Source organism: Pan troglodytes, chromosome 5 (genome assembly GCF_028858775.2).
Source record: "Pan troglodytes isolate AG18354 chromosome 5, NHGRI_mPanTro3-v2.0_pri, whole genome shotgun sequence".
Taxonomy (NCBI): domain Eukaryota; kingdom Metazoa; phylum Chordata; class Mammalia; order Primates; family Hominidae; genus Pan; species Pan troglodytes.
The window spans coordinates 53,573,288-53,597,322 of record NC_072403.2 but is presented as its reverse complement, the minus strand read 5'-3'; the positions used below and the strand labels follow the sequence as shown (position 1 = coordinate 53,597,322).

General features: G+C 40.9%; 1 protein-coding gene across 3 annotated transcripts; it reads right to left on the bottom strand.

The window, feature by feature from the left end:
• On the bottom strand, nt 1–23,498 carry ADGRF4 (adhesion G protein-coupled receptor F4). Of its 3 annotated transcripts, none has more exons than NM_001428027.1 (10): nt 23,284–23,498; nt 14,721–14,829; nt 13,791–13,845; nt 11,147–11,298; nt 9,426–9,677; nt 6,854–8,233; nt 5,158–5,199; nt 4,655–4,714; nt 3,566–3,622; nt 1–805 (listed from the first exon to the last, which is right to left on the bottom strand). In NM_001428027.1, exons 2-9 carry the CDS (start codon nt 14,811–14,813, stop codon nt 3,569–3,571), a joined length of 2,088 nt encoding a protein of 695 aa, NP_001414956.1. In that variant the 5' UTR covers nt 14,814–14,829; nt 23,284–23,498; the 3' UTR covers nt 1–805; nt 3,566–3,568. The 3 variants fall into 3 exon arrangements, with proteins under 3 accessions (NP_001414956.1, XP_063668075.1, XP_063668074.1); XM_063812005.1 differs by having other exon boundaries at nt 23,372–23,498; XM_063812004.1 differs by lacking the exons at nt 1–805; nt 3,566–3,622 and having other exon boundaries at nt 4,479–4,714; nt 23,284–23,365.
• Nucleotides 23,499–24,035: the final 537 nt, after the last annotated feature.

Here is a 24,035-nt window from a genome sequence, read left to right as displayed (position 1 = left end):
TGAAAGGTACATATATTCATTTTTATGTCTAAAATAACAACCAGAATCTTCTTTATATATAGTATTTTTAAAAGACACATATACACAAACACAAACATGTGCAGTAAACTCAAACACACAAACAGTAATACCTACAAGAATTTTTTTTTTCCTGTTTCACAAATAAGGAAACTCGGATCCTAGAAGCTAAATTAGTTTACTCAAGGTCTAAAATAGACTAAAATAATCAGCATATTAAACAGTTCTCTTGCTTTCTGTTCCCTATCTTTAGGAAACGTACCATGACTTAATTGTCTCCAAAGTAGACTCATTCTTCCTCCTGCCAACCCACACTCCCACTCCCACCCCCAACCCTACCCCTAAAATTGGATCTAACCCTCACTGTCCAAAGTACCCAGGATCCACGCAGAGTGATGGAGGACTGAGCTATGGAGCCACAGAGCAGGCCTCAGGAGTGAAAGATGACCAAGCCCAGCAGGGCCCTACAGCCCCCAGCTGGCCAGGGAGACCATAAAATGGCTTGCAGATTGACTCTTAATCTAGTCAAGATTGACCAAGAAGCCAGCCTCTTGCAGGGCACGGGTAGGTTAAGGGGTCCATAAATCATGCTCCTTAAAGCCCAGTCAACAAATGTTATCCTCAGTTTTTCTTCGGCCGACCAAGAGCTTGGGAGTCACTCCTGACGAGAAGAGAAAGTCTTCCAAGGAAGCATGACCATTCCTCCTCACTCCAGCCTGCTTTCCATGGCCTCTTTCTCCTGGATCTCCCCTCTTGGTCTCAGGACATCCATGAGAAATGGGGCAGCCTGGGAAATATGGTTGAAAAACAATTAATAGCAAGAATAATAGCTTGCATTGGGTTTTTAATGTGTTAGCTCATTTAATCCTGAAACTATCTTGGGAGGCATGTACTATTATTAACTCTGCTTTACAGAAGACGAAATGAAGCACAGAGCCGTTGAGTAATTTCCTCAAGGTCAGACAGTAAAAAGGCAATTCTCCCAGCTGCAATTTTTGGTGCCCTTTGCCTTCCCTGGGCTGCTCCTTCCACCCTAAACTCGGTGCTCAGTGCCCTCTCTCCTCCTCTGCTGTCTGAACTTGGATTCTAGAATGCCTCTGCTGCTGTGAATTTACATTGTAAACCGTGTTGCTTCCCTCGGGGTATATGCTCAACCAGTCTCATTTATTATTGTGGAGTGAAAAACTCTGTATCCTTTTAGTGATAAACCAATACTAAACAGGCATAAACAAATACATGCAAGACACTGGAGGAACCCAGAGCCTTCCTGGTGCCCCTGGAATCTAACAGCCGGCTTGTCCTACCCTTGATATGAACAACAGAAGGTGCTGTGGAGCTGTGGCCGCCAACAGGATGCCGTGGCCCTCTCTCCCCTGCCTCCCAGGATGGGGTTCCCAATGAGAATCTATACCCAAAGCTAAGTTCCCTGTTTCTCCACCTCTGCAGTCCTCCTTCCCTGACCCTGGGACCACCTGACAGACCTGTCTCAACCCTGTTTCTAAGAACAATTCTGACCTGCGATCATTGGGATATGAGGAGTGTCCCCCAACACTGGAAGCCTCAATTCTCCTTGCAAGTCCAGTTCTGACCTCTCGACCCATTTCCCAGAATTCTGCCTACCTCCTGAGACCATGTCAGCCTTCGATCCTCTATTCTTGGTGAAGGTCTGGAACGCTGCCTTCCCTCGTGGTTCAGCCCTGCCCTGGACCACCACCTCTCCTGGTGCTTACCAAACACCCCCAGTGTGCCTGGGGTTTTGCCCTGAACACTGTGTGTGGGGCCCCTGTCTCTGCTGAGAGACCCCCTGGTGCTGCCACCCTCCACTCTGGACTTTGGAGGATCATCTAGTGTGAATTTCTTAGCCCTGTACTGTAATCTTTGTTAGGTCCCCAACATGGTCTACCATGATGCCAGCTGCGATTATAGAGCCCTTCTGGTACCATGTGTGTCCAGATGTGAAAAGCATAGTCCCCAATACTGAGAAAATTCAATAGGCACAGAGCCACTTGCAAGGGATATGCTAAAAGAATCCAGTCTTCAGTTCCTCGCCTACCTCATGTAGCTTCAAAAATACAGCAACTTGATAGAGAATTATGTGATGAAGACTTCTTCAGGGAGTATTGTAAGGGCATTCCACCTCCTTCCTGGACTTCCTTCTAATACTGGCAGACTCCTTTGTACATCCCCAACCCTAGTAAGTAGTGTAGCTCCTGATCTTGCCTTCTACTGTGTTTCTCCAACTTAGACTACAGCCAACCTAGGATCTCCAACCAGGTGGAGATAAGGCCTTCACTACGCACTTCTTCTCTTGAAAGGCTGGACACAGTATCCCCCAAAGGCAGGGCCCCCTCCACCTGAGACAGTCTGATAAACCTAAAACAAGCGGTTCTTTAAGTAGGACCTTAATAGAAAGGCCAGCTGTGTTTTTAATAGGTCATTTGAATCAATGACTCTCTATTAGTGGCAAATTTAGAAACGTTATAGCGATGTTTCATCCCCGAGGAAGCTGACAGACTAGGAAATGGGCAGTGAGCAGGAGGGTCAACCTTTGTAAAGGTCTCCTATAAAATTCCAAATAGGAGGACAATTATTAAAGATAACAGGCCTGTGTTTTCCTCTCCCCATTTTCCCAGCACTAACACATGCCACTCCATGTATATGACAGAGCCCTCCACCTCTCTCTCCCTCTCCCTGCGACTGTATGTCAGTGTTCCATACCAGCACAGCATACGGTTTGTAGGGTCTGTAACATGGATGTCCCTTAAAGGTTTTTCCAACTCAGAGTGTCTTTGGTTCCATGAGACTCAACCCCTTGTTTTGGCCCATTGCTCAATATATGGACCATGACTTAGAAAGGGAAAGAAATATAAAAAGATGTGGCTGCTGCCAAATGGTATTTTGTTTGAAAGTCTGAGACTCTTCTATAACAATGCAGAAAGGCCACAAAACCTCTCCAAGCAAACCCATTCCCAAGGTTGATCATCCCTGCCCACATTCCCCCAGTACCTCTCAGGCTTCTGGCTGCCATTTTGTGACTTATTCTCCTGCTTCCTGGCTGCCTAATGTGTGTTCTCCCCTGGTCTCACCTGTGTAGAAATATGTCTCAGGGGTTGGCTATGAGTAGGTAGCTAATTTGCCACAACCCCACCCATACCCCCTTAGGAATGATTCTGGGTTCCACTTCATTAAGAAAGACAGACCTGTTGCTTTGTAATTCCAATCAATCAAGTGTTCTTTTTCAACAATGGGGCTATTATGAGTGTTACTACTCACGGACAAGATGGAATTAAGGTATGTGAGCACTGTAGACAGCAGGTGTGATGGGTTTGGTCATGTAAGCTGAGATGACATAGGTTTTAAAGAAAATGTACATATTTTCATTTATGTGCTAGACAATAAAGATGTTTCCATTCTTTGAAAAATATGTCCCCCTGTTCCCCTCCCACCTCATTCCGGCAGCACATAGCAGGCAAGTGTGGTCACAAGGGGCGTTGGTGGATTGACACAAATTGCAAGTGAAATTTCTCTTTATATTTTTAATACTCACATTTCATCCTTGACGATTCATTAATTTAGATCCATTGGTTGGGCCTAGTGATGCATTCTAAGTGGGGGAAAAATAACAGTGGTGGTAATGAGTAATGATATTGACAAAATGTATATCCCTCTCTGGAGATAAATATGTGAAAATGAATACATGAAAAGGAGTACCCACACTGATACAGCTACACAGAAGTAAATTATCATATTTCACTGAATCTAAGTGTAAGCTACATCATTATTTTTATGTTCTGCTAAAAAATAAAAAGAAACAAAACTTTCCAATTAAACTATGACATGCCATTGAATATAAGATACATTCCAATTTCAGAAACGTTAAAAGACGAAGAAAATGCCTATCTTAGAATAGATAAACTATGATACTAAAAGTCCCACTCCATGCTATCTAAATATAAATGGTAGTTATCAATGTATCCAAAAAGTTTTTGTTTTTAAGGAAGGGGCTCCTAATGTGAATCTGTAGGTTAAACAAATAACTTCTAATTAATAAAGTAGTATCAGCAATTTTACTTGATGCCTTAAGAGACTGATGGCCAGGCCCAAAGTCTTCAAGATCTCTAAATACATAGATACTCCAATCCAAGAGAGTATGGTTTACTCAAAAGAGTCTCAAGGAGAATGGAAAGAGATTTTAATGCCAATTGCTCCCTGTTGTGATTCTGCTACTGATTAGCTGGGTGGCCATGTGCCCATCCCATAAGTATTCTGGGCTTTGATTTCCATACCTGTAAAATGAATGGGTTGGACTAGAATCTCATTTCTAACTCATTTCTCATTTCACCACTCTCACATTTTACCAATCTGTGATCCTGAGTTCATGTGGTCCCATCTTGATGGGTTCAAATGTCAAGCTGAAATACATCCAATGTGAAACATTCCTTGAAGGGTATATTCCACTGACTTTCAGTTTTAGCAGAACACTCCAAATTTACCGAATGAAGAAATGAATGAATGAAGTATGCTTTATTGATCCTCTTTGCCCACAGATTCTGAGTACTGAGCTATGGTATTTGTCTCTGCATAACCGGCAAGGACACGGACTCTCCAGGGCTGAGACTAAAAGGGGAAGGCTTACCTCAGCTGCCCTCGATTTCCCCTTCAGTGAAGACATCCTCATCCTCAAAGCATCTCTTATCTAAAGAAGCAATGACAATGAGAAGTACCTCACAGATGTTGGAAGAAACAACAGAATTGCCTGTCCTGAAACTTTTAGACCAGTAACCCTGGCAGAAGCAATATCAGAGGACTTAGCATAGTGACTGGCAAGTAACAAGATTTGGATAAAAGCTAGGGTGTAATTATAATTAGATTTGGGATTTGGTATTAGGACTAAAATTGTGATTATGATTTCCATTCTTTTCACCAGCAATACTTGCACACAGCCTCCTGTTGACTTGATAAAGAGCAAGAAATGACAGAATATTGGTGTGTTTTTTTTTCTTTTCACAGCTGATTCCTTGAACCATCCTCACAAACTCAACTCCCCTGGAGTATGCTCTCCAATCAAAACTGCTTCATCCTCCTGCTTCCCCCAGCCAGATGAAAACCATTTATAAGGAGGAAGCAAATTCAAATTACCTTGTGATCCATAATGGTTCCAAACAGCAGGATGAAAAAACCCTGTGGCAAAATTGAACAGATTCATGAGGGATGGTTTTTCAAAAAATATTTCTGCTGTTATTTTCATACCACTCTTCTAGATACCTCCTAGGGCAGTTATTGGACATTAGAAAGTTCAGTTTCCACTAATGCAGATAAAAATGCACTGATGGGTGTTCCTTGGAGTCTGCCCCCACCCTTGGAAGAGGATCATCACCCACAAAGGAATGTGCAGGAGGGTTATTGATATTTATTGAATGGCTGTAGATGTAGGATAGTTTTCAGCCTTATGCAGTTATGTTACTTTCTTCCCAAATATTGAGGTAGCTGTTTCTACTCATGACGACAGAAACATGTGACAGAAACTTGTAATTCAAAATCACAATCATGGAAGGTGTCTTAAGAAAACGAAACTTATATTCTAGTCTACTTTGAGTTGGAGTTAAAAGTCAGTAAATAGACAGCCAAGGCCTCTAAGCTGGTGGAAAAAAAAACATTTCTACATAAAAGAAAGAGAATGCTACAGAGATTTATAAGGCTAGGGTCTTTTCACTATCAATCTAAGGAGAGTTCATGGTGAAGAAACACTCATCAGATTAAAATTTTAGATGTTAAGTCACAGGAAGAGCTTGCTGAGAAAGGAGAAATGTATATAACTAAAAGCATTTGGCTATTTTTCTTTCTGTCAAGAAGAGAGAAACACAAATGAACTGAAAAAGAAATACAGAGCAAAATTTCCCGGGGTTTAATTAAATTGCAAAGTAAGAAAGGATGAGATCATTACTCACCAGAGTAACTTCAAAAGTGGGGAAATTTATCAAAAGTCCCAGAGTCTTTGATTTAAAAAAAAAAAAACTCCCTCATGTCAAAGATTTCACTATAAAGCAATGCAAAAGAAAGAGTAGAATAAATGTGCTCCATAGTTACCACAGAATTATGAGTAAGATATATAATTGATCTGAGTTGGCATTTCTTTAAAGTCTGCTTTCTATTTTGTATCATGCTTTTAAACAGAATGATACTGACATGTTAATAGGAATACTTTGATGTTTAGTTACATTATTTAAAAGAGTAGTGGGGAAAATTCTACTGCAAAGAACCAAATAGTAAGAACCAAATAGTTGAGGCCCAGAGAAAAGTGGCATTCCCAAGATCAGGTAACATATGGCAAGATCTGTTTCTATAAATAACAATTTATTTTTATTTCACGGGGACTAGCAGGAAAGAGGTATGAGAACTCCTGACTGGCTAACACCCAAAGTGAGTGGCAAGGCCCATTACTTCATAATATAGAAAGCGACTGTTGTCTCACTGAGTTCCAAAACCACTGGAGAAAGGATAAAAAATATGCTTGTTTTGAGGCATAACATGTAGCCTCACATATCCCTGACCAAAGAATAGTCCTCTATAAGTGAAGGTTAGCTTCTTCTAACATTGAAACTTTAGTAGGGATACAGGTGCATCAGTGAGGAAAGAAGGAAGGAGATTTCCACCCAACCACCCTGGTCAGCTAAATTCAACTTGACAATCAATACAGTCACAGATGCCATAGCCAAATAACCCTAAGATGTAAAATGAAGTGGAGAGAACATTTTGTATTCTATAATTTCAAATCATAGCCATTTTTTGTGGTCTAGTCAGAGTAACACAGAAAAGTCTCCCTCTTGGAACTTACCTGGAAAGCATTGAGCAAGGCAAAAATTATATGGAACGTCAAGGAAGTGCCTTCTATGAGAGTGGCTATTCCAAAACCCCAGGTCAGTCCCAGCAGTGGAGTGAGGATGGCAACATTTTTGCTGATCCTCATAATTGTGACCACATCCTGAGACTTGGAACTGCCAATAGAGGGCCTCTGAGTGTTGACAGCAACAACCAAAACCACAATCAGATTTACAGCCACAATGACCAATGCCGGGATGGCAAATGCTAAAAGGGCTTTGGTATTGTCCCAGTTAAGCCAACAGGCCTCAGGTCTCATGTAGCCGTTCTCTGGCTCTGTGATAGCAACTGTAGTGACAGCAATGATCAATGGGCACCCATAGCCAATGGCAAAGCCAATGACCATCATTCGGGACTTCATCATCCTACGGAAAATGACCAATATTCCATAAATGATGAGCAAGGCTTTGAAGAGCATCCAGAAAAACAGAGAGAGGTAGAAAAAGTGGCTGAAAAATGTCACTGCAACACACATGTTGTAGTCCTGGGCCTTAATGTTAAAGTGAGAGCCTATGATAAACCACACATTGGCAGTCAGAAGGGACACTGCTATATTCACGATGCACACGTGACGCATGTATGATATCTCTGTCACAACCACCCGGGACCACACTGTGGCTTCAATGATCAGGCAAAGAACCAAGCTTAGGATTGAGACGCTGAGCCCAATGCAGGTGATGTAGTCCAGAACTTTGTCGGTCATCGATTTGGGGGACATGAGAATGGAAAAAGACATCACCACACTGGTGTAGTTACAGCGGCATTTCACTTCGCTCCTGATATCCAACATCATTTGGCACGCTTTCTCATCCCATCTCCTTTTCTTGGAGTGCCAGCCAACACACTGGGCTCTGGCATTGCGGGTTTTATTGATCTTTTCGAAGGTGAGTATGATTTCTTGCAACCTTTCTGGTAAAACCACTGATAGCACCAGACCATTTACCCGTCTGGGAAGACTCACATTTTGCAAGTGGGCTTCTCTCAGGATAGCCCCCAAGGTTGGGAAAGCTATGCTAATGGCTTGGGATGCATTTGGCCACAGCTTCCTTAGCTCTTGCCTGGGAATCTGTACCATTCCTAAGATATCTTCTGTGGTATTGTTCATGCTCATGGAGAAATTGAGGCTTTTCTCTGAGGTATTATGGTTGATGTGAAACCCTTTTGTCTGAATGAAGAGTTCATTCACAATGTTCTCAGAATTATTGTGGATGTGGAGTTGTCTGGCAAACAAATTCACTGACTGCAACAAATCCGAGCTGGCATTTTTGTTGGGAATGAAAGCCCAATTTGAAATGGCTGCTGTGTCGAGGATGTGGTTGGCCACTTCACTATAGCTCTGCAATGGAGAAAGGTGAACATTATACTAAGGATTTACGCATTGTTGTACAAAGTTGATTTCTAAAACCTGAAATTTCTAAAGATCAAGTTACCCAATCTTATTTGGCATATTTCTCTTCAAATTCCCTATGTATTAGAATCCACATTAGTAAGGCCACACAGAGGGAAGAAAAGTAAAATAATGCAAAAAAAAAATCACAGCTAAGGTTTACCTGCTTTATTATTGCACGCAGGGCAGCATTTCCAGACTGCAGTGTGTAGAACCCAAGTTTCCCATGAGATTTTAATGATTATTTAATGGAGGAGAGTGGAGGTATGTTCTCTGGTCATCCAAGCTTGAGAAAGACTGCACACCCTGTCCCTATCTCCCTCTGCCTTACAAAGAATTCCAAAGTTCATTAGGATATTAAAGGCTCTGAAAAGTCCTGCCATATGGAAACTTGCCTAACTTTGTTTAACTCAGAACCTCCTACAACTGATGGGCTACAGATCTCCCTTTTAAAAATGGAATCTCCACTAATATTTCTCAGAATGGTTATGTTCTACAGCAGTGGTCCTCAACCTTTTTGGCACCGGGGACTAGCTTCGTGAAAGACAATTTTTCCATGGACTCTGGGTGGCAGAGGTGGGGATGGTTTCAGGATGAAACTGTTCCACCTTAGATCATCAGGCATTAGATTTTCCTAAGGAGCACACAACCTACATCCCTCTCATAGGCAGCTCACCATAAGGTCCATGCTTCTACGAGAATCTAATGCTGCAGCTGATCCAACAGGAGGCAGAGCCCAGGTGGTAATTGTTCGCTCACCCTCCGCTCACCTCCTGCTGTGTAGCCCAGATCCTAAGAGGCCACAGCCCGGTACCAATCCACTTCCTGGGTGTTGGGGACCCCTGTTCTAATATAATTTAGAAACATTAGTGTACATTCCATCTTGCTTATAGCCATCACTACACTATGTGATATTTTCTTGAAAATATGAAGTGTGTACAAAGATAGGTATTAAAAATGTTTTAACTACTTGAAAACCTCCATAAACTAGAATGAATCAATATCCCAAACCGAAGTGAAATGCCTGCTGTTGCTGTAATGGTTGCTGTCACTGTAGTTTTTGCCCTGGAAAGTATATTTGAAACTATTCAAATGAAAATTTTAAGAAAAACATCATTTTTAAATGATTAACAAAGAATACCTTCATTTTCTCTTGAGTAACATTATCAGACAAGTCTGTAGAAATATTTTTTAATAACTCCACTATAAATGCAATATTTCCAGATGTCGTTTCTGATGATTTCACCATGTCAGTGATGCAGGCATAATCAAGGGGGCAGTTCTTACGGATTCCTTGAGCTACACTCTCAATGGTCTCTGGAGCTCGAAAGTCTAGAATGTGCAGAGGTATAGATGGTGCTGCTACAGAAAGGCGAGATGCACCAGTTGAGTCCTGTTTAAAACAAATGTAGTTTCATTCAAAAATGATTAAGTACCTACCATGTATCAGACTAAAGGAGCTAAAGCACAATCTACATGGGTAAGGTAGATGGAGAAGCAAAGAGTCCTAAAAAGTGGTTTTGATGCAGAGCGGGGTGGAGACGATACAGTGGGATCAGAAAGAGGCAGGGGATTTCACCCAGATTACCAGAAACCAGGATATTGACCTTTACTATTGGAATTTGCTTTCAGGACAGTGATTTTTAACTCAAGTATTATAACAAGATAATTTTCTACAGAGAAGGGAAAGAAGAGCCACATGGAATTTCATGGGGGATTGGATTTGGGATGTTGGCAGGTCAAACACAGAATGCTAAGGAATGACAATTTCAGACTTTAGAGTTTACTAGTTAGAAGAAGTGATTTGCTCATTTTCTGATTCTTTTACCTAGACTCACTCAGAATGTGCTTTGAATAAAGCAAAGCAATGATTTATTTCCTTTCATTCACTTTCGAGGGCGACCATAGTTGCAAGGACTTCTATGTGATTACCTAGGCTAAGTGACAGAGAAGCCAGCTGCAATCCCCTTGTAAAACCACTGTTAAAATTTTAGAAAATGCAGACATCCATGTGCTTCCATGGGATTGCAGGGGAGGTAGAAGAAAATAGTTGCTACCTGGAAGGATATAAAAGAGATTTTAACTTTAACTGGATGTGTTGTATGCATTCAATTCTGTTCATCTAGATCGAGCACACATCTCTCCTTTCTTTTGGTCAAGAGATTGAAAGTATTAAAAAGAGATATCAAGGCCCGGCGCGGTGGCTCACGCCTGTAATCCCAGCACTTTGGGAGGCCGAGGTGGGCAGATCACGAGGTCAAGAGATCAAGACCATCCTGGCCAACATGGTGAAACCCCATCTCTACTAAAAACACAAAAATTAGCTGGGTGTGGTGGCACGTGCCTGTAGTCACAGCTCCTTGGGAGGCTGAGGCAGGAAAATCGCTTGAACCCAAGAGGTGGAGGTTGCAGTGAGCTGAGATTGCGCCACTGCACTCCAGCCTGGAGGCAGAGCAAGACTCCATTTCAAAAACAAAAAAAGAGATATCAAAATAAATTTGATCCTAGATACATTTAGTTGATTAACTGATTATCACAAGAGGCATACCAACCCACCTTTAGAGCTAAAATGTAACCTCTAAGCAATCATATACACAATAGCATAAATGAGTTTCATATCTTTTTTTTTTTTTTTTGAGAAAAGTTTCTTAGCGGGAGAAATAGAGAGCATGTGGAGAGGAGGGAGAGTACCTGAAAGTTTGGGTAAGGAAAGAAGGTCAAGAAACAAATTTAACCCATTCTGCAGATTTTTCTAAGTGCGGATCTGAGACTTTTTGTCATGCTGAACAGATCACATTAAAAATGCCTCTACTTTCTGCTGGGGGATTGGCTTCTGTCACCAATAATTTGTGAATGCATCACCTTAAAGAGTTTTTCCACAGAAAGGCTTGTACATGTTTCAGCTGATTTTTGCCACTTTTTTTGATTACATGTAAATCCTATTTCTCCATGAAAGTCCTTAGCACAGGGCTGGCTGCAGTTGGAAGAAGAAATACAAGGTCCTTCGCATTTCTCTATAAAGAAAAAAAGAGAGAGAGAGAGAGAGACAGGAGCCAATTAGGATTTCCACATTCTGACAGGTGCATCAAATTCATTCTGGAGATTTTTGGATTGCTTCCTGGAGGAGGCAATTGGGTTGGACTGGGTCCACGGCAATGAGTAAGAGCTGCCAGATAGATTGTGCAGCTGGTATCCAGGCAGAGTAAACAGCACGTGGAAAGGGGAATTTCACATCATTCAGAAAGGCTAGTCCAGAGCACCTGAAGGGGGAGTGGCAAGAGATGAGGGTGGGAAGGAAAGCAGGGGTTAACTCATGCAGGGCCTTGAATGCTGTGCTAATGTGGGAGTTACCAGAAGACATGATTGAACTTGTTTTTGAAAGATAATTGATGATAAGATAGAGCAGGAGTCCATAAACTTTTATGTAAAGGAACACATAAATGGAGTTGCTGGATAAAATACGGGAATCCCAGTTAAATGTCAATTTTATTTTCACACACAGTTGATTCTCATTATCCACAGGAGTTATGGTCTATAAAGTCACCATGAACACTAAGTGTTCTGAACAATTGCTCCTAGGGTAATATAAGGTTAGGGTCCTACAAGCTTCTGCTTACAACAATTTCATCAACTAATCAATATATGACCTTGTTTGATGTGTGTTTCTATATAAAGATACCTTATTTAATATATATTGTCGATTCATTAACATTGAACTCATGGGCAATAGCACTATAACTCGTACCTGAACAAAGCTTATCTAACATATGCATTTTCTCCATAAGACACATTCCAGCCTTCTCTGGCTTAGGAATGCTGGGCAGAGCTTCGGCACTATGTTTGGTGGCTATTTTAAACAGCAAAATCACCAACAAAAAGCACAAAAATACAAAAAAAAAAACTGTGATGCTACGTAGACTAGGAAAGAACAGTTGTTTATAGTAGGAGAACTAGAACAAGAAGGTAAAGCATCACCTTGTCCAGCCCCTGCTGAAAACATATGCACTGGGCAACTTAATTTTTTGCTGCTCTCTGCATGTCTGTGAATGACCACAAAAGCACTGGGAGTATTGATTTAGGGAATACAAATAAATTTCAGCATTAGGCAAATTTGCAAATATAGAATCTGCAAGTAATAAATGACTGTAAATGCTCAGATAAACAACAAATAAGTTTTTAGTGTCTGTATGACCCATGTGATATTATTCATTGTTTATCTGAAATTCAAATTTAATCAGGCATTCTATATTTTCATTTGCTAAATATGGTAACTCTAGCCAGAGAGTAAATATTTTCAGCTTTGCAGGCCATATGAGTCTTAGTCACAACTACTCAACCCTGCCTTTGTAGTGTGACAGCAGCCAAAGACAATACGTAAATGAATGGGCATGGCTATGTTCCGAAAAAACTTTATTTACCAAAACTAGCGGCAGGCCAAATGTGGCCCATCGGTCAGAGTGCATGCACTTCAGATAGGAAGAACGAGGCTGTTGAAATATTCTCAGGAGAATAGCCTTAAGATAGCAGCTGGGGAAAATGGAAAGTAAATGATGCTGAGAGCTATTAGGGTGTTCAAATCAATAAAATGAGGTAACCAGTTGCCTGAGAGTCACCTTTAGTGGCTTGGGCAGCTCTGTGATGACTGAATTCACTGGAAAAGGAAACAAGCTTTGCCAAACCTTGTTTGCAAAATTTGCATCAAACAGTGTTTGCAAAATTTGCATCAAACCTTGTTTGTAAAATTTGCAACAGTTTTTGCAAGTTCATTAACCAGCGTAGTTCTCATTTTCTTCTTCCATATAGTTTGAATATGATGCCATAATGTTGTTACAAATATGGAATGAGACAGCATTTTATGCAACACTTAGATTCAAGTTCTCTTAAATGCCCAGTAAATGTTAGTTACCTTTCTCTCTGCTTTCCTTTCTCACTTCCACATCTATATAAGAATGTATTTGCCACCTGGCCATGATTGTGCAGAATCCAGTTATTCCCTACTATGTGAGTGAGAACCACATGATTTCACTGAAGTACTCCTAGTGATTACCCCCTTAGTTTACTTCTCACTTCTTGAGAGTGACCAGTCTCATCACCATGATGTCCATCTTACAGTGCTTTAATAGACTTCTCAGCACCAGAGTGTTGCATACATTTAAGCACCCTGAAAATATCTTTGAATGAAGGAAGGAATAATCTTGTCCTCTTTCCTTTTCTGCCTCCTGTTAACTCATTACTTTGAACAGATTTCTCTTTGGGATTTGGAAGTATGTACTTGTCTACTATTCTAGAGCACATGTGAATATTTGCTAACTCCCTTCATTGACTATGCCACTGGTAATGGTATAAATGTAAGAGAATCTATCAATACTGGTAAGCACAGAGAACTTACTGGAGATTGCTATTCAGTTGGAAAGCCTGTGGTCTGGGGACAAGCTTGCAACATCAGTGCCCTTCCTTTATTCTTCCCTGTCTTCAAATGGATGAAGACTGTTCTATAGCCACATACCTTGGATCCTTCCAGTCTTGGGTTTCCCTTCAGGGCTTTGAAGTTTATCTCCAGCCTGAAAAATATAAATTCCCAATGGTCCTCTTTACTGTGGGACTCTGCTCCCTCATCTCAGCTTAGAGGCTCCATGTGAATATGAAAAGAAAATGTGTTCAGGACTAGAAAGAAAACTGCAGCAGATACATGTGCTGGTATTGCGGTAACTTGCTGAAGGAAACGTGGATGAGAGCACAGGGAGAATGCACTGCCCTCCGATAAGGGATAGAACCTTGATGGTGGTCACTTGGCCTTTCTAGGTGAAGTTAGTAGAGATGCTACATCTTTCAAAAAGTTTAAGCATCCAGGGAGAACACAGAGATGAGAATTAAACCACTAATCTGTTCTCTGCCTGTATTAACTGTAAGGATGAAATGAAGTTAATGTGGTCCACCAGATACCGTAGATCCTTAGAAGACAGAAATGAACAGATACTAGGAATAATCACTAGGTAGCAATAATAGAATCACAAATCTCTTATATCTATAAAGAACTATAAATAATATCTTTAAAAACTTCATCTTATAGATAAAGAATTTGGGACTCAGAAAAGTGAAACAACTTGTGCAACTAGTGGAAAGCAAAATTAAGATCTGACTCTCCATTGTTCAACTGCCAGGTGAGTACTTTCTTCTCTCAGCAGCAGTCTATCTACATTCTATCTACATTTCCCATTGCAACTTGATCATTCTACTGTACTGTAGCTCTCCAGGCAAGTCCCTGCCACCTCTCAGCTTTTCTTTGTTCCCTTCTTTAGAAAGTTACTATCAGCAAGAGTAAAGTTGTAACCATTTGAAAATGTATTTAAAATGACATCTTATTTATCAGAAGTCTTGCCATTGAGGGCAACTGAGAGATTTCTCCTCAGATCACATAGGAATAGATCCAACTTACTTTTAGGTGAATCTTGGATCTATAGTGGGAACATTCTGTGGACAGAAAGAACACTAAGCAGCAAATCATGGTTGCCTGGGACTTCATTTTCATACATGAGGATCTTCACCTGCAATAGAGAAAGAAGGCATACCCACCTGAAGGTGACAACTTCACGCAACTAACAATACTTATCCGGCTAACCAACCCCTTAGTGAACCCACCGGATACTCTGAGATAGTCATGCCAAAGCAGCCTGCCCTGGAAAAGCACACCAATATCTATTTTCAAGCCAGCTAAAATGTACGAAAGAAAATAATTTCTCTCAACTGTTAACTTTTCTACAGAAGACAGAATGATGGAAGAACCAGAACGGATGTAGTTTCACCAAAGCATCATTCCTTATTATTTAATTAACAAGTTTATTTAATAGTCATATTTATCAAGAATATCTATTTGCCAACAACTGTTCTAAGCACTGTCTTCGCATAAACTCCTTTAATCCTATGATGTAAGATGCTATTACTATCTTCATTTTATCATTGGGGAAAATAAGGGACAAAGAGTTGAGCAACTATGAGCCCAACATCACTCTGATAAAAAGTGGTAGAGCCACGAGTTCAACCCAGATGATCCAGCTGGACAGCCATTCTTCATCTCTGTAACAGGATATCTCTGTGATGGTGCTATTGACATTCTGGATTGGACAATTCTTTGCTGTTGGGGGCTGTCCTGTGAATTGTAGGATGCTTAGCAGCATCCCTGGCCTCTACCCAATAGATGCCAGTAGCACTCACTACCCGCCCTCAATTGTTGTCAAATGTGCCCTTGGAGGAAAAAACCTCCCCCAGTTGAGAACCACTGTCCTATAGTGTACTGTCTGTCTAGGCATATGGAGACAAGTAACTTAAAGTGAAATTAATAAACCCAACCATCTGCTACTGGAGCAAGCTCTGAGACTCCCTCTTAGAGATGGATAAACTACTATACAGAGAAACTAGATGCGCAGGAAGATAACTCTCTATTCTTTTGCCATATCTCTGTTTCTTGCCTTTTTCCTGAGAGTTCTACCTTTCAAAGCCAAATCTCAAAAAAAATCCTTACAACAGTTGAGATTTATCAACATCATCATGATCATTACTATGACACTTTCATATGGGATAGTGTCAATTCAGACCCCTTATTGGCAATAAAGTTCCTTAAAATGATTTTCCTGGAAATCCAGATGCAGCAAAATAAAAAGATCATTGATTTTAGAATCAGCAAGAACTATACTATAGTCTTATGTCTACTATGGATGAACTAGCCTATTTTTTCATCCATTTCATAAAATGTAGATGATCATTCATTCTATCAACCAACATTTATCAAGTGTCACTCATTTGCTAGAAATTGTACCAGATGCTCAGCATACAGAAATAAAAGATGCTATTTTTCCTGTAAAAGATGTTCAGTGGGTAACAGACAAGTCAAACCAACAGTGAGAAGAGAGATCACCTACACATCACATTCAGTGAACACAACCAGGCAACGACTATCCTCAGCAAACATAAATTCCCTTATGATCCAGTAGAGATGACCTAGGTCCTGATCCAGCTAGGTTCATAAGGCAATCAGTGACCAGGGAGCCCACAGAGCTCACTGATCTGATATCAGACCCTTTCTGGGTAGAGTCAAGCATAAGATGGACTTTCCTGGGTCCAGTGAGCCTTCAGCTGAGATGACAAGCCACAGGCACTTACAGGAATGCTTCCAAATTATCTTTGAGTTTCAAGTTTCTAACCAATGAACAGAGGGGAAGGTGTGTTTATTTACAACATCATCTGGCAGAGCAAGTCTGAGCAAAGGAAAGAGAACATGGCAGCATGACAGGCAAGGTGTGGTAATGGATTTGATAGGGGCTGGGATTATGAATGTGGAATTCATGATCTTACAGTGTGGGTAGAAAGAAGTCTCCATGTAGGCCGTAAATTGATGAATGGGCCTAAGCAATTTGCAATGTGAATATTGTCTAGGATAGATGCTTAACTGATCATCACTAAAGAAAGTACCAGAAGAAACAGTATAAATTGTTTTAAAAGTATCCATATGTTTCACATATACGACTTTGGCTTTCAAAAATTTTTGGCAGGCTGGGCACGGCAACTCATGACTGTAACCCCAGCACTTTGGGAGCCCGAGGTGGGCAGATCACGAGGTCAGGAGATCAAGACCATCCTGGCTAACAGGTGAAACTCCATCTCTACTGAAAATACAAAAAATTAGCCAAGTGTGGTGGCAGGCGCCTGTAGTCCCAGCTACTCTGGATGCTGAGGCAGGAGAATCGCTGAAACCCTGGAGACGGAGGTTGCAGTGAGCTGAGATCGCACCACTGCACTCCAGCCTGAGTGACAGACGGAGACTCCATCACAAAAAAACAAAAACAAAACCTTGACAATGACACAATAAAAAATAGATCTTATATTATGACTCACTATGTACAGACATACATAGATATGTATCTATGTATGTATATCAGTGTCTATACATAAAACCAAAAAAGCATAATTTTTATCTTTACGATTTTTATGTAAAAATACTTACCCTTGTTACCTACAAGCAAGAACTCTGATATGTCCAATATTTTTATCTTATATTCTTCTCTATTCTATTTGACATTCTCTCAAATACTAGTTGTCACCCACTAAGTTTAATTCACAAGCCTCTAATGGATTGTAACCTGCAGTTTGAAAAACAGATACAGACTATAAGATTCATTTTGATTATCAAGCTGAAGATTGTTCACTTCTCTCATTAAAGTGATCACTTTAATCCTTTCTCTTTGCTAGCCTTCACAATTATACTGAAGTCTCCTTCACAGGGTGTGTGTGTCAAGGAGAAAAGAAACCTATTCTCAGGACCAAATAATAGGACCGATGCTGAAGGCAAACCCAATTCCTCTCCACATTTCAGATCATAGTCAGAAATGTGCACTAAAATGGGTGAAGGCAAGACGAAGGGAGGCATTTGTAAAGAATAGCACCTGCTGCCAGGTGCAGTGGCTCATCCCTGTAATCCCAGCACTTTGGGAGGCTGACCTGAGGTCAGGAGTTCGAGACCAGCCTGGTCAACGTGGTGAAACCCCATCTCTACTAAGAATACAAAAATTAGCCAGGCATGGTGGTGGGCACCTGTAATCCTAGCTACTTGGGAGGTAGGAGAATCGCCTGAACCCAGGAGGAGGAGGTTGCAGTGAGCTGAGGTCATGCCATTGCACTGTAGCCTGGGCGACAAGAGCAAAACTCCGTCTCAAAAAAAAAAAATAGCACCTGTTATCTGAGGCTTCAGGAGAAGGGTCATGTTTACTGTCCATTACCTTTAATATAGGAGTTTTGTTTGAAGCTAACCTTGTTGAAAGAAAGTATTTGGCATAATGACGTGATGTCATTTGTGAAGTCTAAAAATGTCTCTCCAACTAGTGCTAGGCCTCCAGCTGCACACAGCTCCTGAACGTGTTCAGGGAGTAAAGGATCCAACAGCTATGACATTTTCTGTAAATCATTCTTTGTGGAACAATATTGAATAATGATACATTTCATATAGGTACATAAATAAAAACTTTTACTAGCATAAAATATATATGTAATATGAAATCATAAGTGTGACCATAAAATACACGAATTTGAACTAAGCACAAATGGCTGAAGGGTTTTGATTAATTAATTTGCTACTTGATCATTCATGTTTCTATAGTCTGGCATATGTAACTATATACCATTTGGGATGGTAATTTATATAGTAAATTTCCTTCCGATATTACAAATGTTGGGGGAGAATATTCAGTGACATTACCCAAGAGGAATCATAGCATTTTTATTTTAGCCCAGTTTGATTGGCAGGGATGGATTAGATAGACATTTTCAGGTTAGCCCTAATTTGCTTGGTTCTCTTCTCACCAGAAAGGGTTGAATGGGATCCCTCCTTTCAGAATTCAAATGTAGCTGAGGCCAAAAGCCAGAGTCCTCTGCAGAGAAGAGCTTAAGGGTTCTGAGAATGAAGAATTTAAAATTTTATTAAAAGCTTTGGCAGCATAATTTATCCTCCTAATTCATCCATGGTTGATATTTTATAGAATGTAAAGGAGGAAACACACATCCTTAGATCTACCAGTGATAAAGATTAATAATTAAAGCGAATTGGAGTTTATCAACATTCCAAACTGAAAAGTTTCAGTAAACACAAATATAGTATCTCTCCAGCACCTAGCACATGTCTATATGTAGTGAGTGGTCTCCTGAAAGGATGAGGGAAAGAAAAGAACAAGCACGCAAAAACTAAATATTAAATTAAATGTAACAAGAAGAGTGAGAATTGTCCAGATGAATATAAGCAAACCATGGTCAGTACCTAAAGAAGAAGCTTTCATATGGGAGCCTGATGGGGGCTAACTCACCCAGGTGAGGGACATACCAGCTTCTGTGGTAAAGAGTGGACAGCCAGTGCTAGATCCTATCCTATGGGGAGAATCCAGACTTGTTCCAGGCATATTCTCCTTAAATTACCTTTATTCCATTTATTGACTTCTGGTTCTACATTGTGTTCAGTTTGTCAACAAAATTGTGTATTCTCTTATATTCTCTATCTTGATAAACCCTCTGTGTATGGTGGCAGAAAAACACTTTGTTGGGAAGAGACATCTCCATTTAAATCAAGATTCTAGTACCCAGTGAGGGGAAACAAAAACAGCAAGCAGTAATTGTGACAGAATAATGCTGGAACAAGACATATTTATGTTTGAGGTTGATGCATATTATCCACCATTTGTTTGTCAACCATTTGTAGCAGGCACAAAAAGGTTAAAGAAAATGGAACAGAAGAAAAATTTAACCTTGAAGGCATTTGTATAGACTGACCTAATTTTCTTTGAATTCGGGGAGTGGGCCTGCTCTACTTTTAGTAGGCAAACAACGGAGGCTTTTGTGTCTACTGTATTTGACCAAGGTCTTGTGTCCTCACATGGGTTTCTGTGGAAGACTGGTCTCATAAAAGCCAAAGGGGTTCCATGGTCATATCAGTTTGGGAAACGATGGGTAACACCACTGCCCAACTCCCCCCAACACACACACAGACACACACACAAACAGGCATGAACACATATCAAAGGTTCTGAGATTTCTTGTAGTAAGAAAACTGTTTCACCCAGGATTTACCAATTCACTTGATAATCAGAAATTCTAGGCCAGGCGCAGTGGTTCACGCCTATAATCCCAGCACCTTGGGAGGCCAAGGCGGGTGGACCACCTAAGACCAGGAGTTTGAGATCAGCCTGACCAACATGGTGAAACCCCCTCTCTACTAAATACAAAAAAATGAGCCAGGCGTGGTGGTGCATACCTATAATGCCAGCTACTTGGAAGGCTGAAGCAGGAGAATCAAATTGCTTGAACCTGGGAGGCAGAGGTTGCAGTGAGCTGAGATTGCACCATTGCACTCCAGCCTGGGCAATAAGAGTGAAACTCTGTCTCAAGAAATAAAAATAAAAATAAATAAGTAATCAGAAATGCCTTGAGGAGTTTCAAGCTGCTATTCCATCACAATATGTTATCTTGGAGGAAAACACATTAATCTATCCAGACTTAGGCTACACATGTATTTGTTGGGCATCTACCTAATGCCCATCACTGTGCTGATATGTTCATGGGAGCTCTTCAAGTCATTCACAGCAAAGCTTGGGTGACCACAAGGAAGAAATCAGTTTCAGAAATGAAGAATTAAAAAGTGAAAGAGAAAACAAGAAGCAAAAGAACTCTTGCCTGAGGCTATCTGTGGCAAGAAGGTAAATAAAGGGTTCATCACTTATAAATTCCCTCCAATTGCTATACTAGTCACCCAATAAGGGCAGCTCCACATCTCCTTCCCAAGGTGTCTGCAAGATGATTTATTTCAGAGATAAAAGCAACTAAGCCACCTAGAATGGCAGCTTCTTGGGACCTGAAAAAGTCACGTCTCAGGTTCCTTCTCCTCCACTTCCATAACCCGCCTCTTTCTGTGCATGATTATAAAAGTGTTAATTACCCACTATAATTCACCTTTGTTTTTCACACAGTACTAAAAAGCAATTCAAGCCTGCTGAATGGAGGCCAGGCTCTCTGCTCTAACATGGTCATTACAAAGAAAAAGATAACATTTGCTGGTCATTACAAAGAAAATAACATTTGCTGGCCTCAGAGACTTACAGGCAAACACAGCTAGACCTGACTGTCCCAGGGTGAATGTGTCTAAGGATCTACCTCTCCATCAAGTTTACAGTAATCAGCGACTTTCACACCGCTGCCTAAATTCTAATCACAATGGGTCAACAGAGCACAACAATTTGTGCTCTTCCCACCAGAGCCTGAGAGAAATTAGGCCACACCTAGTGAAACAGGCAAAAAAAAAAAAAAAAGTCAGGTTGTCATTAGTCAGAATGTAAACACCTGATGTTTCTCTATCCTCAGCACCCAGCAGAGGATAAGATACAGAATAGACACTCAGTAAACATTTGTTGTATAAGTGAATGAATTGGGAAATGATTCCTGCAGAGTGACATCAGCATCTGAAGTTTTTGCTTTAAAATCATGAGGCAACTTTTCTATCTCAGAGGGGCAGGTGAGCACATTTGCAACTCTAGATGATTTTGGAACCTGGTGACTTAAGTAGATGCCAGTCCTACTGTGGACCTCCTCTTTATTGTACTGCCTGGAGCCTTATGTGAAAAAAGAATTGAGCAGGAAATAATGCCATGCCAGGTTAGGGATGTCCGCCATGGGCAAAAGAGGGTGTCATAACAATGCATGTGTCTCTTTCCACACTGTCTCCATAAGTCAGAACTAATAAAACCCTGTTTCTCAGGACAGACCCAGATGACCCCAGCTGTTCTGAAACACCATCTCCTATTTGTCCCATCTTTCTTGTACCTGGAGCAGATTTTCTGAATGAGTTGGAATTTAAAACTACAGTGAGTCTGTCTGGGTACTGGAGCTTCTTTCTGAAACATGCCAGATGGAATTGTAGAGGATGACTCACACAGACTGAGTACTCCCTACCCGTCTGAACACGCTGAGTGCGGCCTGACATCAGGACTCCCAAAGAAAATTTTAAAAGGTCAGCTGGGAACTGTAAGTGTAGTCAGTCAGGAAGGAATGCATCAGAAGGTGTGATCTCGCAAACCTGTTCATGCAAAACAACCTAAGGTGAATGGCCAAGAATATTTGTGAATCAAGGAAATACTTTCCCAAAGGGTTCCTCTCCCCGGAACTGTACCACAAGGTGAGAGGGAGTGCCTCTTCTCACTTGTTTGCCAGTCTTCAAGGTGGCAACTCGCCTCTTACTCCCAGGCCAGACCATTGTCTGATGGGAACAACCAATCCAAAGAGGTTAACTAGAGGGCAAGGAACCTAAGAGTTAAGTGACCCACATTTTGGGGGAGGTGGTGTGTGTGTGTGTGTGTGTGTGTGTGTGTGTGTGTGTGTGTGTGTTTGTTCCCCTAATTCTATAACTGTCTGTTTCCTCTGTTCCAGTAGTATAATTAGAACTCTGATTATAACACCAGATGGATAAACGAGTTGTTTATGTGTTTAAGACCCAGTATCTCTTGCCCTCATAGCAGAATCTATTTAGTTACCCTTAGAGTTCTCCCTTGCCATGGATGAAATGCTTCACATAGAGCCTTGGGGGAAAGAAAGATAGAAAAGAACTATTAGAATCAGAAACATCTCATCTTTAGCTACTTTAGATGGCTTCCAGCCAATCTGTTTGTAGCCCAGCATCTCTTTTAAAAATTGGAATCTGGATTCAGATTCTGATAGGTTTCAAGAATCACATAATTTCAGAGTTGGAAGACAATTTCAGAGTTGGAAGACATCCAGATATCTCACCAACTATCTTGATACTTATAAAATTTTAAAGAAATTTATAGGCCCAGCAATTGCTTCTGCCCCATGAAGAAAGCTCATGATGTGCTGACACTGAAAAACAAACAAACAAACAAACTGCACCTAATGATGCAACACTTTAGATCTCTCACAACTGTCTTCAGAGTATAAGGAATATAGACCTTCAAGTAGCATAGAATTGGCCACTTGAAACAAGGGAAGATGCCTTTGCAAAAACGTGTTTGGCAGTAACTGGAGAAATGTTTTTTTAAATTGATACAATGATAGCTTTTTCAGGCTCACTAAAAGAAGAAACTAATAAAGAACACTTTTAAAACAACATCCAGCTTTACATTCAGTCTAAAAGACAGGTATTTAAATTTATCAAGCAAGGGGACAATGCAGGGACAGTGAGTTTATTTGCCTGACAGGATACTTTGCATTTTCACTCCTAGGAATGAGCCATTAAAGCCTGACAAATGACTCTTAAAGAAAAACAAACGTAAAAGAGGCTTAGGAAGTACTCCAACCTTGAGCTAACCAATTTCTAAATCATGTTAGAGAAGTTTCCAGAAGAATCAAGCATTCCAGAAAATACCATCATATATCACGCATTTCCCCCTCCTGGAATATGTGCAAAAACAAGTCTGTCTTCAACAGGAAAATGGTGCTGGTGTGGGACATCTACTCACGGCATCCAGGAAGTAGATCTAGCAGCCCAGAGGTGGAGAATCACCCAGCAGGAAAGTCAGCGCTCAGCTCCCCAGCATGATGCCTCACCATCACGTGGCACCTCCCACAGTCCCTGGTCAGTGGCTGTGATCTGTCTTCTCCATTTTTGAAATGGGAGTCCAAGGGGCCCAGTGAGAACTGACTGCCTGTTGCGAGAAGCCGATCTGAGAACTGTAAAGTTGCCCACAGTTTCAAGGCTTGTGCAAGTCTGTGATTCACTCCACTATGGGTCCATGAAGCACGCCTAAGAGAAATTACAGGTTTCTCCTGTCTGAAGCAAATCCATTAAAATGAGTCACTTGTTTGTCTTTCAGTTCTTCATCCTTATCTCAGATGATTGCATGAGACTCTGCTTGCATCTGCTGCACTGGGATAATTGGAATGAGGGTGATAAAATGCAAGGTTATGCCACTATTGTTGATGATTTTTAAAGGCTGATACTTTTTTTTTTTTGCCTGTTCTGATGTTGAACTTGGAGGAAATTGGCTGATAAACTGGTGCATCAATTGTGATCTAATTCCTAACCTAGCAACAGAGAGATTTCTGTTTTATTTTTGTAATGACCGGGACAAGGAGTTCTCACTGAGCCACTACATGACTGTGGTAATTCAGACACAGAAGACACTGTGTCCACTTGTGGGGAATGCACACGGTTTGACTTTGGACAGGGGAGCCAGTTTGCATTGTTCTGCTAACCACCAAACAGTCCCAC